General features: G+C 40.3%; 1 protein-coding gene across 3 annotated transcripts in view; it reads left to right on the top strand.

Annotated features, from left to right (window-relative positions):
- LOC136884004 (RNA polymerase II-associated protein 3) overlaps nucleotides 1-18,688 on the top strand; it is a 212,629-nt gene that overhangs the window by 95,347 nt on the left and 98,594 nt on the right. For all 3 annotated transcript variants that reach the window (XM_067156014.2, XM_067156018.2, XM_067156027.2), the window contains 3 exons: nucleotides 2,148-2,331; nucleotides 5,447-5,631; nucleotides 15,627-15,717. In XM_067156014.2, coding sequence (XP_067012115.2) covers nucleotides 2,148-2,331; nucleotides 5,447-5,631; nucleotides 15,627-15,717 — 460 coding nt within the window. The remainder of the gene's footprint in view (nucleotides 1-2,147; nucleotides 2,332-5,446; nucleotides 5,632-15,626; nucleotides 15,718-18,688) is intronic.

Raw genomic sequence — 18,688 nt, 5'->3', positions numbered from 1 at the left:
AAAAATTTATAAAGTGTCAAACAGAGCTAATGTTTTTTAAGAAGATTGTGTTTTCAGTGGTTGTTTTTGTTAAACCCACAATAATATAAACTATCTTACATCGGATTTTATCAATTCAAAGTTTAATTCTTGCAAGTCTTAGATAATATGGACTTGGAAATAGTTTAATTACAACATGTTTTTAAATCATCAATATGTTTTTAAAATTTGTTTTATGTGACGTAGATAAACTTACATGTTTGCCAAATGTTTCCTAGAATGTATTTCAGCTGCTGATGACGCAAAATAAGGCGTTGAAACTAGTTCTGATAAAATATATGTTGTAATTTCATCATAACAACATTTTAATGTATTGAATAAGGTGGATACGAATTTTAATAAATTGTAATCTTGGTTCAATACGGACGAATTATGAAATTTATCTACTTAAATAACTGTTTAGCTCGTATGAACAGTCTGTAGTGTTAGAACAAGTGAGAAACTAAGAGAGAGAGAGAGAGCGCGTGCGCGAACTGTGTGTGTGTTATGAGCGAAAGTTATGTTTAGTGCTTAGTTAATAAATCTTAGTATAGAAGCTACCAGTCTAGTGTTAATTTATCCTACTATCCCGCCAACTCGTCACAATATGATCATTGAAAGGAACACTTAATAGGATAAACATAATAAGTCAAGATCGGAAGAGGGAGCAAGAGAAAGAGGAGACGGGGAAAAACATGAAAACATAAAAGAACTTCTTCACATCTGCATGCACTGCTTTCTAAAATAGATAAGCTATTTGATCATCAACCCTGTTCTTTTATGTTAATTTCTTCTCGGTCCCCGATTAGCTCATTTCTGCTTCCCAACTTCATCAGGAGGGCAAGTCGCAACATTCATTGAGAAGGTCTTCAATCTTGATGTAGGAAATATGATATAAGAAGATTCCTGGATAAATATAGGAAAAGGAAAGAGACAAAAAGATAAAGATGACTTGGTGGGAAACAGATACTATACAAACCAAAAGAAAGAAGGTTGAAGAATATTTTTTTTCTTTCATATTTATTTTATCATCATCATCATCAGCTCCTCGCAGAAAGTTGCCAACCATAATAATTTTCCCCATTTTGAATTTCCCTTGTCAGAGTTGCTGTATCATAGGTGTCAAACCACTGTTGAAATTCTCATCCACATTTCCCTTCTATATTGTCTTCTCTGGTCACTTGTAAAAGTCTGTATTTATTGTCATAGAAGATAAGACTGAAATACCTTGCTTTCTTGCATTTAGAGAGGATTATGACCTTGCATATTTTTCTGGCACAATAGAGTACCTCCTTGCTGCTGATGTGGTCTACCCATGGGATCTTGAGCACTTTCCAATGCACCACATTTCAAAAGTGCATTAACGAAGCCTATGGTGTCCATCCTTCGACACTGGTAACACACAACACTTCACAGCGTGCCATTCGAATCAGAGGTCACGGTTGCACAGATGATGTTTTAGTTTCAGAAGCACCCTTCTTGCAGCACTGATTTTGGTTTTGATTTGTAGATCCAGATCGCATTCTTATGTTAGCCAGCATTCGAGGTACCAGTACTTGAAACGTGACACCCTTTCAATGGTCTTTCCATCCAGGCTGATAACGTGATGACCGAGCTCAATAGCTGCAGTCGCTTAAGTGCGGCCAGTATCCAGTATTCGGGAGATAGTAGGTTCGAACCCCACTGTCGGCAGCCCTGAAAATGGTTTTCCGTGGTTTCTCATTTTCACACCAGGCAAATGCTGGGGCTCTACCTCAATTAAGGCCACGGCCGCTTCCTTCCCACTCCTAGCCCTTTCCTGTCCCATCATCGCCATAAGACCTATCTGTATCGGTGCGACGTCAAGCACCTAGCAAAAAAATAAAAAATAATGTGATGTTTTTAAATTTAATGTTTATTTTAAGGTTAGACTCGTGTGTTATTTTCTTGATCCTGTTAAATTGACTTTAAATGTTTATTTCAGTCCTCGTGACAAAAACCTGGTTGATTTGTGTAATTTACAGCACTTTTTTTTTTTTTACATGTACTGTTGTCTTTTAGTTTGCCTTCATGTCCCATCATTTTCATTAGAACCTTACAGTATACAGTAAAAACATTGGTGAAATTTTAATAAGATCAAATACTTTCAGTTCCAAATCAAGCCCAGATAGACCGTCGTCGCCAGTAGAAGAACAGAAAATTGAAGAAGAGGAAGAATTTTTGGATCCAAACTCGGCCTTTGTTTCTGTAGCTGTCAGCAAAAAGAAGAAGAGCACAACAGCAGCAATTACGCATATGGAGAGAACGAGACCTGCTGCTCCTAGAAAACAATCGGTAAGCAACTCCATGAAGCATTCAAGGTTGGGTGTACAAATATTATATGTATATATACTAGCTGATCTAAATTATCTGGAAACCACCTCAAAACTGTCTTCTAAGGGCTCCTCAGATATGCTGTCCTGTAGAGGATATCGAGGTGGAAAGTGGTACACCGTTGGCCTTTATGACAGCTCAAACTCTGCTGAGAGGATCTTAACTTAGCCACTTGCATCCAATTCCTCACTCCTTTTACTTTCCTTGACGTTGATCTGTACCTCCAGGGTGGCAGATTCAACACCTCTGTACATTACTGTAAATAACTTACTGTTATTATTATAACCTCTGTACATGTCAAATCCACCATCCATCACCAGTATCGTCACTACAGTTTTCACCCATATCACACAAAACGATCTCCAACTTTCAGCCTTCCCATCTGGGACAAACGGATTTGTTCAGTGTCTGAACCCCGTGCCTCCTATGACAACCTTAAGAAGGACGTTACTGCTACGTGTTACCCCATCCAATTGGTTGACTGTCAGATCTCCCGAGCCATGAACTCAGCGACACTAAGCAACCTAAACCCATATCCTTCATAACTACATTTCATCATGGTCTACACAAAATCACATTTAAAGCAAGCATTCAGTCTTTTCTCATCCTCACCCAACACCTATGATATTTTTCCGAAAAGCTCCACAGTCACAGTCTGCCTAACCTCAAAAACATTCTCACTGTGAGCCTCTCTAATCCCTACCCCCTTCTAGCTCTTCCCTTGTGAACACAGTTGCTGTAAAACCTGTCGTTTGCATATACCAAGCACTGCTTTCACCAATCAATCAACATTGATCTGCATTTAGGGCAGTCACCCAGGAGGCAGATTTCCTATCTGTTGTTTTGCCAGCCTTTTCTTAAATGATTGCAAAAAATTTGGAAATTTATTGAACATCTCCCTTGGTAAATTATTCCAGTCCCTAACTCCCCTACAAGTCTTACCACACACAAGGTGGTCATGACTGCTCTTCATCCAACATCATATACGAGCTTCAGTGCAGACTCAGTGCAGGTTTCTACTTCGACGTAACTACCAAGACTAGCCAGATGAATATGCGGCCATCACACTATCTGCAAAACCTCTAGCTGTATCTTCCTGTCCCCATTCATATGTCTTCTTCATATCCCATTTCCATTATTTTGGGTCGGGTTGTGAATCAAGGACCTCCACAGTTTTCTATCTCTCCACCATTCCCTTCCTTCAATATTTCTTCTACTTTTACTCCTCGCTTCTCTATACTCACCTTCACTGTATCCATTAACCTCTTTCTGTGCCTTCTCCGTTGTCTTCCTCCTTTTATTTTCTCTGTAAATATTCACTTTGGAACTCTGTCCTTTTCCATTCCATTTCAGCTTACTGGTCTCTATCTTGTTTTGCAGTTCAGGGAATCCAATTCTCTCTCCGATTTCTGTGTTTCTGGCTTTATCCCTTCGTGTCTTCCCAATTATTCCTCTAAGGAATTTCATCTCGGCTGCTTTGATTCTGTTTCCATCACGTTTTGCTGTTGCCATGTGCCCACCGACTATGTCAGAATTGGTGCATAATATGTGGAGAACAGAATGTTCTTGCATTTCTCTGGGATGTCCCGATTCAACACTATACCTCTCACACATTTGTAAAACCCCATTCATACTTGGTACTATCAAACCACATTTGATGATTGTTTCACAGTTGAAGTTCTTAAACATTTACTCCCAATTTCCACCCTCTCACCCATAACAGTTCCTAAGTTAGTTATTAACTGGTGCTTGGGTGCAGGGAAGCACCTGGCCTTAACATTAGATAACCACTTCTGTTTTTCCATTATGTTGTCTGTGTCTCGTCATTTGTTTATTCCCTTTCCATTAGGGGTAAAAGCATAGCTATAGTTTTGTTTGCTAGTTTACAATAAAACTTTCACAAGAACTACAGTTTCAAAATATTTTTTAAAAATTATCAGTTTAATATTTCGTGATATTACCTGTTGTTTCATTACAGATAAACCGTCTCTCTCTTAACGTTCCCTCAATTCTGGGGATCGTGATCTCCGAGAAGACTGTTGGTCAGTTGTCTCCATCTCTTGCGGTCCTCAGCCAGATGTGCTGCACCAGATATGTTCAACTCTTGATAATGTTTGACCATCGAGTGGAAACTTGTCCATGATCTCCCTTGCCGGGAACATTACCAAGAATAATCAGTTATTCTATGGTGTCATTCCCACGTTGCATAGTATGTTCAAAGAATTGTAAACCTCATTGGTTACATATTGAAGATTATCTGATTCTGAGGTTGAGCTGGTTTATAATGAAATCAATAGTGCGGAATGCTGCCCAAGGTATGTGTAACGTTCCTCGCCACATTTCAAAAGAATCGATCTTCAGGTCTGTAGCTCAAAGAGTCCACATCTTGGCTCCATAGAGGAAAACTGAAATTACCTGACTGGAAATGACTCTCATTTTCAGTGGTAACGAGATAGAGCGATCCTTCCATAAATGGGACAAATTTATAATTACATTTTTGGCCATAGCTGTTCTTCTCTTAACCTTAGGAGCATAGCTAGTTGAACTGGACCAGGCGAGTTGGCCATGCAGTTAGGGCCGCGCAGCTGTGAGCTTACATCCAGGAGATATTGGGTTCGAACCCCGCTGTTGGCAGCCCTGAGGATGGTTTTCCACGGTTTCCCATTTTCACACCAGTAAAATAAAATGCTGGGGCTGTACCTTACATTAAGGCCACGGCCGCTTCCTTCCCACTCCTATGCCTTTCCTATCCCATTGTCACCATAAGACCTATCTGTATTGGTGTGAAGCAAAGCCAATTGTAAAAATAAAAAATAAAACTTGAACTGAAAATTACTGAACCAAGGTATAGAATTTGATACATTCTCCAATACCTAGTAGATGTCTGTGCTGGCTAATTTTTTAACTCTGTCAGCAATCATTATTTTGATCTTGTTCATGATACTTCGTAGTCCCATTTGAACAGTAGTCAGTTCTTAATTTTAAAAATCTGTTTAGATATGTTGAGAAATTCTACTTCCAAGATTGAGCAGTACATAATACTAATACTTGTTTCCAAAATATTTGTATGTTTCAGGACAGTGATGATCAAACAGTTGCAGAAAGTGAACGTTTAGCAGTAGTGGGATACAATATGGCAAGCCAAGAACGATATGAGGAAGCGGTGGAGTACTTTTCAAAAGCTATCCGCTTAGTTCATAATGATCATCGTTTCTTAAGTAATCGGAGCTTTTGTTACTGCCAATTAGAACAATATGCTAAGTAAGTTGAATCCTCCATTGTCTCCTCATACATTAAATACATATCCAAAAAATATAATTGTAAGTTTTTATATTGGTGTTTAATGATAATAATAGTAAATATATATAAGAAGGGGGACTGGAAGATACGTGATAATTATCGAGGAATCACACTCTTATCTCAGGTAATAAAAAGATTACCGAAATAACATCACATACCCTCTAAACAAGTTTAATTTCATTTCCTCCTCCCCTTCTGTATTTTTCTATTACTAGAAAAGAAAATGAGAAGAAAGGTGGAAGAACAATTACAAGAAGAGCATTAAGACTTTTGAAATGGATGATCAACATTAGACCCCCATCTTCTGTACGAGGTGGTTAATGGAAAAACATTGGGAATACAAGAGATATGATGATGGCATTCCTTGATTTATAAAAGGCTTATGATAGTGTCTCCAGAGCAAAAGGATGGGAAGGAATTGGAAAACAAATGATAGAATATGTGCAAACAATGTACCAAAATTGTTGCAGCAGTGTCTAGACAAATGTGGAGAGGACAAAGTAGTTTTGGAGTCAAGTAAAAGAGCAACTCAGCATGTTGAGAGAGCTCATTAAAAATTATGGAATGAAAATTGGCATGGAAAAGAGTAAGATCATGGTTTGACTAGAGCAGAAAGGAAAGAAAAGGGAAGGGAATTAAAGAAATTAGGGAATTAAACCTTGAAATTGCAAAGAGCTTCAAATACTTGTGAAGTGAATTTATGTAGGATGCAAGGTTGGATATGGAACTCAGTAAAAGGATTCAACAGAGAAATGCTTTCTACCTAAGTGTGAGAACTCTGGTGCAGAGGAAGGAAGTACCAATGGAATGTAAAAAGGTGTATAAGGTGTACTACTGCCCAATACTGATATAGGTAGTGGAGACCTGGTCACTGACAAAAAGACAGGAGAGTAAAATCCAGGCCAGTGAAAGAAAACTTTTAGGAATATGATGGGAAAGACAGGAAAGGGCAGAGGAAGAAATGAGCATGCCAGGCAGAAAATGTGAGTGGAAAAGCTTTACAACAGTTAAATACATTTAGATGATAAAGACATGTTAACGAGGATGGAAGAAGCAAGGATACCGAAGGCGATGGGGACCCAGATGAAAGAAAGGAAGGAAGGCAGGCAGACAAGTGGGAGATTCAGACTAAGATGGTTGAAAATGATCAAGAATAGTATAGTTAGAAGAAACCTGGATTGGAGCACAGTTAAGGAGGAGCAGTGGTGGTAGTATAGAGGAGGATGGAAAGGCACCATAAACATGCCAACCAAACAAAGGTGGGCAAGGAAAATTGATGATGATAAAATAATACTAGTTGATATTACTTGTTTGCATAAAAGCCTCCGTGGCTCCGCTGTGTGCTGGCCTCTCACTGCTGGGTTCCACGGTTCAAATCTCGGTCACTCCATGCGAGATTTGTGCTGGACAAAGCGGAGGCGGGACAGGTTTTCCTCCGGGTACTCCGGTCTTCCCTGTCATATTTCATTCCAGCAACAGTCTCCAATATCATTTCATTTCATCTGTCATTCATTAATCATTGCCCCAAAGGAGTGCGACAGGCTTCAGCAGCTGGCACAATTCCTATCCTCGCCGCTAGATGGGGGCTTCATTCATTCCATTCCTGACCCGGTCGAATGACTGGAAACAGGCTGTGGATTTTCATTTTTCATTACTTGTTTGCATATTGTTATGGCTTTTCATTATATAACAAGCTTATCTGAATTTAGTTTCTCAGCCATTTTAATCTTCCATAGGAATTATAATTATTTTTTTCTTTTATGCACAGTCTAAGAGTGCTTTTTTCCCATTTTAACATAAGTTGCATACCTGTTGACTCATTGTACCTACAGTAAGAAAAATCTCTCAAAGAGAACTAAATTCAGATATTGCAACACAGTTATATTTGTATTTATTTATGGAGACACGGGAAGGTATCAAATAGACTTCATTATGATCAGGCAGAGATTCAGAAACCAGGTGTTGGATTGCAGAACTTTCCCAGGAGCAGACGTGGACTCTGACCACAACTTGTTGGTCATGAAATGCCATCTGAAGTTGAAGAAATTGAAGAAAGGAAAGAATGCAAAAAGATGGGATCTAGACAAGTTGAAAGAAAAGAGTGTGAGGGATTGTTTCAAGGAACATGTTGCACAAGGGCTAAATGAAAAGCCTGAAGGAAACACAATAGAGGAAGAGTGGATAGTCATGAAAAATGAAGTCAGTAGGGCTGCTGAAGAAATGTTAAGAAGGAAGAAAAGATCAACTAAGAATCGTTGGATAACTCAAGAGATACTAGACCTGAATGATGAACGACGAAAATACAAGAATGCTAGAAATGAAGAGGGCAGAAAAGAATACAGGCGATTAAAGAATGAAGTGGATAGAAAGTGCAAGGTAGCTAAGGAAGAATGGCTGAAGGAGAAGTGCAAGGATGTTGAAGGTTGTATGGTCCTAGGAAAGGTAGATGCTGCATACAGGAAAATCGAGGAAACCTTTGGAGAAAGGAAATCTAGGTGTATGAATATTAAGAGCTCAGATGGAAAGCCACTTCTAGGGAAAGAAGACAAAGCAGAAAGATGGCAGGAACATATCCAACAGTTGCATCAAGGTAAAGATGTAGATAATTTGGTTCTGGAACAAGAAGAGGCTGTTGATGCTGATGTTATGGGAGACCCAATTTTGAGGTCAGAGTTTGACAGAGCTGTGAGTGACCTAAATAGGAACAAGGCACCTGGAATTGATGACATTCCCTCTGAATTACTGACTGCCTTAGGAGAAACCAGCATGGCAAGGTTATTCCATTTAGTGTGTAAGATGTACGAGACAGGAGAAGTCCCATCCGATTTTTGGCAGAATGTTGTTATACCTATTCCAAAGAAAGCCGGTGCTGACAGGTGTGAAAACTACCGCACCATTAGTTTAGTATCTCATGTCTGCAAAATTTTAACACGTATTATCTACAGAAGAATGGAAAAACAAGTTGAAGCTGAGTTGGGAGAAGATCAGTTTGGCTTCAGAAGAAATGTAGGAACACGTGATGCAATCCTGACTTTACGTCTTATCTTAGAGGATCGAATCAAGGAGGACAAGCCCACGTACATGGCATTCGTAGATCTAGGAAAGGCATTCGATAGTATTGACTGGACCAAGCTATTTAAGATTCTGAAGGTGATTGGAATCAGATACCGAGAACGAAGAATTATCTACAATCTGTATTAAAATCAGTCTGCAGTGATAAGAATCGAGGGCTTTGAAAAAGAAGCAGCAATATAGAAAGGAGTGAGGCAAGGCTGCAGTTTGTCTCCCCTCCTTTTCATTGTTTACATAGAACAGGCAGTAAAGGAAATCAAAGAGGAATTTGGAAAGGGAATCACAATCTAAGAAGAGGAAATCAAAATCTTGAGATATGCCAATGATATTGTTATTTTATCTGAGGCTGCAGAGGATCTCGAAGCTACTGAATGGTATGGATGAAGTATTGGGTAAGGAGTACAAGATGAAAATAAATGTCAAAAACAAATGTAATGGAGTGCAGCCGAACGAAGGCAGGTGATGCAGGAAATATTAGATTAGGAAATGAAGTCTTAAAGGAAGTGGATGAATATTGTTACTTGGGTAGTAAAATAACTAACGCTGGCAGAAGTAAGGAGGACATTAGATCCAGACTAGCACAAGGAAGGAAGAGCTTTCTTAAGAAAATAAATTTGCTCACTTCAAACATTGATATAGGAATTAGAAAGATGTTTTTGAAGACTTTCGTGTGGAGCGTGGCATTGTATGGAAGTGAAACATGTACGATAACCAGCTTAGAAAAAAAAAGATAATAAAAGCTTTTGAAATGTGGTGTTCCAGAAGAATGCTGAAGGTGAGATGGATAGATCGAATCACGAGTGAAGAGATACTGAATCGAATTGGTGAGAGGAGATCGATTTGGCTAAATTTGACAAGAAGAGGAGATAGAATGATAGGACACATCTTAAAGACACCCTGGACTTGTTCAGCTGGTTTTTGAAGGAAGTGTAAGTGGTAAGAACGGTAGGGGTAAACCAAGATATGAATATGACAAGCAGATTAGAGCAGATGTAGGATGCAATAGTTACGTAGAAATGAAAAGATTAGCACAGCATAGGGTGGCACGGAGGGCTGCATCAAACCAGTCTATGGACTGATGACTCAAACAACAACAACAACATATTACACTGCCTGTTGAAGCAACCAGAAGTGGAGGAGGAAATGAAATGAAACTTGTTTAAAGGGTATGTGATGTTATTTCAGTGATTACAAAATAGTGTTAAATATATAAAGAGCTTGGCAGTACGACCCCAGTTATGAGTATGACGTTGCACCCTCTGTGGCCCAGATGCATGCACTGATTCGTTTGGGAAGAGTGTCATAAAGACAGTGTATCCTTTCTTGAGGCAAGCTGGCCCACAACTGTTGTAACTGGTCCTTGATATCCTAGATACTGGCACTGGGACAGAGTTGACATCTGAGCTGGTCCCACATGTTCTATCAGGGACAGATCTGGGGTGGGGTCCTGATGTCCACGGGAGTATCTCAACATTACGCAGACAGTTCGTAGACACACTTGCTGTGTATGGACGAGCATTGTACTGTTAAAAAATGGCACCACGATACTATCACATGAGAGGTAACACATGAGGACACAGGATGTCTGTGATGTACCATTGTGCTGGCAGAGTTCCCTCAATTACTACCAGCCGTGACCTGAAGTCATACCCGATGACTCCCACACCATGACGCCAGTAGTACTACCGCTGTGCCTTTCCCAAACATTGGAAGAATGGGACCTCTCCTCAGCTCCTTGCCATACTCGGAGACAATGATCATCTGGGGTAATGCAGAACTGTGATTCATTACTGAACACAATACGATGCCATTTATCAGCAGCCCATGCTTCCCGATCGTGGTACCACTCCAAACACAGCCATTTGTGTTGTGGTATTAATGGTAGCCTACACGTGGGATGGTAATTCCCTGGTACGGCTGCTACTGGTCTCCAGTCAATGTGCAGGATGACACAGAATGTTGCAGGGAGTCCATTACTTATTCTCGGATGGCAGGCGCAGATGTGAAGGGGTTACGATGTGCTTGGTGCACAATACGATGATCCTCTCTTGTGATGGTCAGACATGGTCGACCAGAACCTTGATGATGAGTATGCCTGCCCTCACGTTCCTGTGCAGTCCAACGTCGGACCACTGTCACATCCGAATACCCCACAAATCTGGATATTGCACGATTCATTTAGCCGGCCAAATGGAGACCAACAATAAGGCCAATTTCAAACTCTTGTCAGGTGCTGATAACGCTGTCTTGCATGCGTACATGGCATCTTCGTGTCCTGCACAGTGATCACTCAACATCTGGTGCTGTTCACGCTCCTTATGTACCCTACCAAGCCTGGTAGCAACACTTAAACGCGAACAACACTAATGCACTTTGGTCATTCTACCTGTCACAGAAAATTAATTCATTTATTTAGCTTCCATAGACTGTACAGTAACATATTTGAAATGTGCCAACAGTATAGGAGTTGTCAAGTGATTTCTTAATACTAACAATAATAAATGCATAATAATGAACATTTTGAAAAGGAAAAAACAAGAACACCAAATACCTCAATGTTAGGACAGCACATCCTAATTTTTTAAAATAATAAATAATATTAATAATCAATATTTACAAGACAAAATAAAAATCTATGAGTATGGTGTTAACAATACGTACATAATCGATGTGACAACATATTTTTAAGGCTGAATACTAGATATTAAGAACGTTTACAAGTTAATAAGTTAATAATAACAAGTTAATAAATCTAATCATTAACATATCTGCCGATGGTGTGTATGTGTGCAAAGTTACATTGACATTCGACTATTTCTTCTGGGTGCTTACATTTTTTTTGTCAGGCAGTATAATAAAATGTGTTTCACTCTCTAAGGGGTATGTAGAACCATTAGTTAACATTGGTTTTCTTGTTCTTATCTTCCCAAAACTTGCTTAACCTCTTGGAATAGGAGTATCATTTTTCTTGTATCCATTATACTCATTTGTGATCAGTTCATGTTTTAAGCACTTTTAGGTCTTTACTGTTCAGTATGTTATTAATTGATTTAGGTTCAGATGACATGTCAAATCTGTGTATTGACCATCTTGTGTTAGTCTGTATATATTGGCTGTAAAGATCAGAAGATTTTAAATTTACTGAAAAGGCTCATAATGTACCCTAAACATGTATGATGATGATATAATAATTAATTAATTAATTAATTTGTATAATCCATATTGAGTTCAAGATGGCGGCTAGAGTAGTCACGCGCAAGCTTAGTGCTGCTGCAATTTGTGTTGTTTGTGTGGTAATAATCAGAGTTGTTGCGCTTTACGGTTCTCTGCACGGGTCTATTCGAGTTAAGGAATCGGTGTGTGCAAGTGAAAAAGTGAGTTCTCCTTTCGCATGGCTACTAGCAGAGAGAAACTACTACATTCCGGCATTCTCTCTGACTGGATGCGCCATTTTCCAGACTTATAGGCACCTCCCTACTAGCTCTGAGCCGAACAAGCCTAGGCCTGGTCGCTCAGCGATTAGGGGCTTGCTTTGCCTCCTGCTACTGGCTGGAGATGTTCACTTAAACCCCGGTCCCACCACTTGTGAAATGAAAACAGACATAAATATCTATTGTCAGAATGTGCAAAGCCTAAACAATAAGCTGTCTGATTGTGAACTATCCCTGCCAGACTTAAGAGAAGTTGACGTGATCGGACTTACTGAAACATGGCTCTCGTGGGCTAGTGACAGTGAACTACCACTCATTGCTAATTACAGCATATTCCGCCGTGATCGCGCTACTCTAGGTGGTGGAGTGATGCTAGCAGTGAATAGTGCGTTACCGTGTAAACGAAGGACAGATCTCGAACGGAACTGTGAGTTAGTGTGGGTGGAGCTACTCTTTCTTCGACGCCCTGTACTTGTGGGATGTTACTACAGACCTCCAAACAGCCCATTCTGTGACCTTGAACAGTGCCTGGACTCAGTCATTGCAGCTCTCCCTCATGGTGAAGTAATTTTAATGGGCGACTTTAACCTGTCTATAAAGTGGTCTTCTCCAACTACCGGACTGTCAGCTAACAACTGTGACACATACTTTATAGACAGTTTTATTAATGGCCTCGGACTGAAACAGTTTAATATGTACCCAACCCGTGGACCCAACACCCTGGACTTCATACTCTCCTCATTAGAACTTAAAACAATAACCCCAGGCAGAAACCTTTTCCTGTGCGACCACCAGTCTCTCGATGCTACATTCCTCCTTCCCCACCCCTCCTCAAAGCCTCACAGCAGGACATCATACCGTCCTACCTACATCTGGCACCGTGCCGGACTGGCCTGCAATGTGTCGTGCCCTGGAATGCCTTCCCTGGAGTCTGCCCAAAATAGCTGACATCGAATCGGCTCTTGACCTGCTGTACGACTGGCTGCAAGCTGCAATTAAGGACTTCGTTCCTGCACAACGGGCTACTACCAACAAACATCAACACTGGATATCACATGAGACCAGACTGATACTATTTAATAAAAAGAGAGCTTGGCGCCTGTGGAAAGACTTCCCTAACCCACAAACTCACAATACTTTAGTTAAAATCCGCCGCCACGCGAGGTTTATGGTCAGAAGAGACTACAAAACACACGTAGACACTGTCACTGAAAACGTCCGCAGCAATCCCAAGCGCTACTGGAGTCTCATCAATGCACGGAGAAGGACGGAGCGGATTCCTGTCAGCGTGAACCACAACGATGCAACAGCAGACGGCGCCGATCGCAATGAACTGTTCAACAGGTATTTCTTCTCCAACTTCTCCCCTGGAACCCTATCAAGCATAACTACCACAGCAAGTGAAGTTCATAACCTTCTTCAAACTCTTCGTACCAACAAAGCTACCGGTGTCGACACTATAGGTCCTCTTTTCCTAAAAATACTGCCAGTACTCTTTGCGTCCCTCTATCTAAATTATTTAACAGATGTTTTGCCGCGGGCTATTTTCCTAATACCTGGAAACAGGCAAATATTGTTCCACTTCTCAAATCGGGCAACAAATTTAATGTTTCATCTTACCGACCAATTTCTATTCTCCCAACACTATCCTTTATCTTTGAAAAAATTATACACCAGCGTCTCCTCGCATTCACGTTGCCGTATATCTCAACCAAACAGCATGGTTTTTTACCAGGTGGCTCTTGTCTAACAAACCTAGCCACTCTGCATAGCTTTGCATCACACGCCATTGCAGCTAAATCGCAGCTGGATATCTGCTACGTAGACATTTCAAAAGCTTTTGATTCTGTAGACCATACTCTGTTGCTCCATAAACTCTCCGAAAGATTTAATATACATGGCAGTCTTCTTACCCTTCTTTCTGGCTTCCTACATAACCGTTGGCAGAGAGTGGTAATATCAGGCACTTCATCCTCATGGTTACCAGTCACGTCCGGTGTCCCACAAGGCAGTACTCTTGGCCCCTTGCTGTTTTCTTTGTTTATGGACGATCTGCCATCCAAACTCAACGAAACAGCCAATACCCTACTCTTTGCTGACGACTGCAAGATATTTAGGGAGATCAGGAATCCAGGAGATGCAGGTCTGCTACAGTCCTCACTTAATGCCCTCTCGAACTGGTGCCATACTTGGAAACTTATCCCCAATCCACAAAAATGCAGCCACATGACCATAACACTACGTAAATCTCCTCTACCGACATCATATTACCTACTCGACACGCCCATCACCGTAGTTACGCAACAGCGTGACCTAGGTGTAATATTCGATACAAAATTATAATTTAAGACCCACATAGAAACATATAGAACCAAGGCTATGAAATTACTAGGCATTCTCTATCGCTTCACAGAAATTTCTGACCCCATTGCTCTTCGTCACTTCTTCCTCACCATCATTCAACCTCTTCTAAACTACTGCTCTCCTATTTGGACAACAGCCTCCCTCTCCAATACTAAGCAGTTAGACAGAGCAGTGTCCTTCTTTGCTGCAATTGTAAGGAACAGAAACCCCAAGCTCAGAAATATGTCTACGCAGCAAGTATTAATGGCAATTAATATGTCACCGCTGCACATCAGGCGACAGGTAGCTGACCTGAGTTTCCTCCACGAGATCTTAAATGGGCATTACCGCTCGGAACATCTTGTCTCACTCTTCCCTCTCCGTGTTCCTTCCCGCTCCACCAGAACCAAAGACCTTCTCCACATTCCCCACACTCAGCACTCAATACTTCAACGATCTTTCCTAATCCGCCTCCCAACACACTTTAACAATATTAACAGGAGACAAGAACTTGATATAGCATCAAATAGAAGTGTATTCGAGAGGTGTGTAAATAGCCTCTTAAAGATAAGTTGATGTGAAGGGATTATACCGCCATCTTGACCCACGACGACTTGGCTATGAATATGGACATTCTTATGGTTTTCGATTTGGACAGTTGTTATTAGTAGGCTGTGTACCTGATCTTGTTATATTTTGTTATGTTCATTATATTTTATTATGAAAGTTTATGTTTGTTAAATAGTCTGTTGACAGTGCAAGTGAAATTTTCTCAGTGTAGCTGTATCTTGTGCTTCGTGAATAAATAATTAATTTAGCTTCCTAGAATGTAACTTTGGTAATACTATAGTTAAAAGGACATTTTTGTTTTTCTACTTAAAATATTTTTAAAATATAGTTTTGTTTTGTATTCTTAACTTTTCATGTGCCGTATTCCTTATAGGAACTTAAGGATAATTGAATCGGCTTCTACATTCTTTTGGATTTTTTGGAAATTTGAAGAGTCAACTGTTTTAAAAGCTTTTTTATTATACCTAGGTATTACTAAATTTCTTCTTGACAAAAGTTATTACCTTTGAAAACTGGTTTTAAGATTACTATCTTTTCTAGGGCACTGAAAGATGCTGATAAAGCTATAACTTTGGCACCAACGAGTCCAAAGGGATATTACCGACGTGGTGAAGCCCTGAAAGGTTTAAAAGTAAGTACAGACCACAATAATATTATGAAGGATGCACATTTTTCAAATAATTTGTTGTAAATTTGAACATGTTGTGTACATACTGTATATTCTCACATATTAGACCCCCTTTTTTTCTACTAGTGTAGCTGCAAAAATTAAGGGACAGTCCAATATGCAATAGCCTTCCATTTCATGCAGTGACCTATGGGTATAAAGAACAATAGATTCTTCATGTACGTATTCTACATTATTCTTTAACAAATTTAGGATTGTATTCTGAGTCTTACTGGCTACCTTCGTTGGAAGACAGTATTTCTACATTTTTAAAAATAAAGAAAACAATAAATGGTGAACACATGACTTTTAAGCCTACATATACTGTAAATATTAATGTTTTATTTACTCGTATATCATGTCATTCATTTCATCTCACTAACTCCTCTGATGAGGTTGATGTCAGGAAGGGCATCCGATCATAAAAACTCGCTACGGAGATTCATCTCGCTTCATACTCAACCCCGTAGACAAAAGAGATAAGGTTTGGACATACAATTTTATTTATCATATTCATCATCATCTTCATTTCCAGCTTCCTGGGTCGGGTTGTGAATCAAAGACCTCCATCGCTGCCTATCTCTCCACCACTCTTCTCCTTTTTTAAGTACATCTTCTGGTTTTCCTCCCTTCTTCTCTATGCACTCCCACACTGAATCTGTCCACCTCTTTCGGGGTCTTCCTCGTGGTCTCTTTCCTGTTAACTTTTCTCAAAAAGCTTTTTTTGGCACTCTTTCTTCTCCCATTCTCATCATATGCCCATACCTCTTTAGCTTTGTTGTTTCTATCCTGTCTTGAAGTTTCAAGATTCCTGTCTTTTTCCTTATCTCTTCATTTCTAATTCTATCCTTTGTGGTCTTGCCCTCAATACCTCTTACGAATTTCATCTCCGCTGCCTGTATTCTACTCTTCTCTCGTTTTGTTGTAGTCCACATCCAGCTGCATAGGTTGTTATGGGTATGGATTCATAATAGGTTGAATATAATACTTTCTTACATTTCTTCGGGACATCTTGGTTCCACAAAATACCCCTTACATTCTGGTAGAAGCTGTTTGCTTGTATTCTTTTCCCAATATCCTTGGTTATCTTTCCATCTTCTGTGATCACACTGCCCAAGTACTTGAAACTTTTAACCACTTCCAGAATTTTACCATTCAGTTTTATCTTCCTTCCTTCCTTCCTTCCTTCCTTCCTTCCTTCCTTCCTTCCTTCCTTCCTTCCTTCCCCTTGTCATCACTATTGGGAGTGGCGAACCCATCTTACAAACAGCCTATAAAATAACTGCGAGTGAATCGAGGCCTCGGAAAATTTATCGTATTATGCAATATTAATACATCATCATCTGGAGCAGTTTCCAACCACAGGCTAGGTCTGCTTGGAACATAAGCCTCTCCACTATTTTCTTTCCATCCACCACTTTTCTTCTGTCACTGTCGTCCAGTTGCCTCCTCTTGCGTCCATGCTCTTCTTTTCACCTTTCAGCCGTCTGTCCTTCTGTCTTTCTCTAAGTCTCTTTCCCTTCAACTCCATTTCTAACTTCTTTCTTGGTATCCTCTCTTCTCCCATTCTCTTAACATGTCCATACCACTGCAACCATGATTTTTCTATATTTTCCTGTAGGGGTACCTCATGTACAATTTCACAAACACATTTCTTAACCTGTCCAATCTTGTTAAACCTGCTCGACGCCTTTGAAACTTTATTTCCACTGCTTGTATTCTACTTTTATCCCACTCCTTCATCACCCCTGACCCCCTGTGGGTAGGGACAATAGAATAACACCCACGGTATCCCCTGCCTGTCGTAAGATATGACTAAAAGGGGCCCCAGGGGCTCTGGACTTCGGCGACCACGGGGCCGTTAGCTGAGTCCTGGCATTGCTTTCACGTACTTGTGCCAGGCTCCTCACCTTTATCTGTCCTATTTGACCTTCCTTGGTCAACTCTTGTTCTTTTCCAACCCCGACGCTATTAGATTTCCGAGGGCTAGGGAGTCTTTCATTTTCACGCCCTTCGTGGCCCTTGTCTTTCTTTGGCCAATACAGTAATTTTTTGAAGTGTCATGTCCCTTCCATTTTTACCTCTGATTAGTGTTATGTAGAGGATGGTTGGCTAGTTGTACTTCCTCTTAAAACAATCATCACCACCACCACCATCACCCATGTTTCTGATCCATACGTCAAAATCTGCACAAAGTGGTACATCCCTGTCCCATATCAATCCTCCCACACTTTTAAAGGTTCCATTTGCACACCTTCCTCTTTCATTGATTTCCATCCTGTTTCCTCCATTTTCTTAAATTACACTTCCCAGATCATCTGTAAACAATACTGCTTTCAAGAACGAAAAAGAATTGAATGGTTACTTGTCTGTCAGCTGAGCAGTTGGCGTATCACACAGTAAACCTAATCACTGCTTTCATTTCAATTATCACCATCTTGGGCCACCATCTTCCCTGTTACCCTGCTACAGCCGTGCTGTAGAAAGCGGTCCAACCTATCAGCTGATCGCTAGCAAATGTTACGAGAGTTGTACCTCTTTGAGTTGTACTTCCGAGTGTAATATGTTGTGACGAGCATTATTTGGATAACTGCGGCTGTTGAAAGCCATTACACTGCTCCCCTCGTTATGTCATGACGTACATTCGGATCTTGTTTCGTGTCATTACCAGCACTTCACTCTTTTGGGATGAAAAATTCATTCCAAAAGGTGATACAACTTCCCCCCCATACATTTAGCAGTTCCTGCACTTCACTCTCGCTGTTTCCCCATATTAGTAAATCATCTGTAAACAATACTGCTTTCAAGAACGAAAAAGAATTGAATGGTTACTTGTTTGTCAGCTGAGCAGTTGGCCTATCACACAGTAAACCTAATCACTGCTTTCATTTCAATTATCGCCATCTTGGGCCACCATCTTCCCTGTTACCGGTGT

The sequence above is a fragment of the Anabrus simplex genome, chromosome 1 (genome assembly GCF_040414725.1).
Source record: "Anabrus simplex isolate iqAnaSimp1 chromosome 1, ASM4041472v1, whole genome shotgun sequence".
Classification (NCBI taxonomy): domain Eukaryota; kingdom Metazoa; phylum Arthropoda; class Insecta; order Orthoptera; family Tettigoniidae; genus Anabrus; species Anabrus simplex.
The sequence above is the reverse complement of the archived record's forward strand: the minus strand, read 5'-3'. Positions and strand labels throughout refer to the sequence as shown.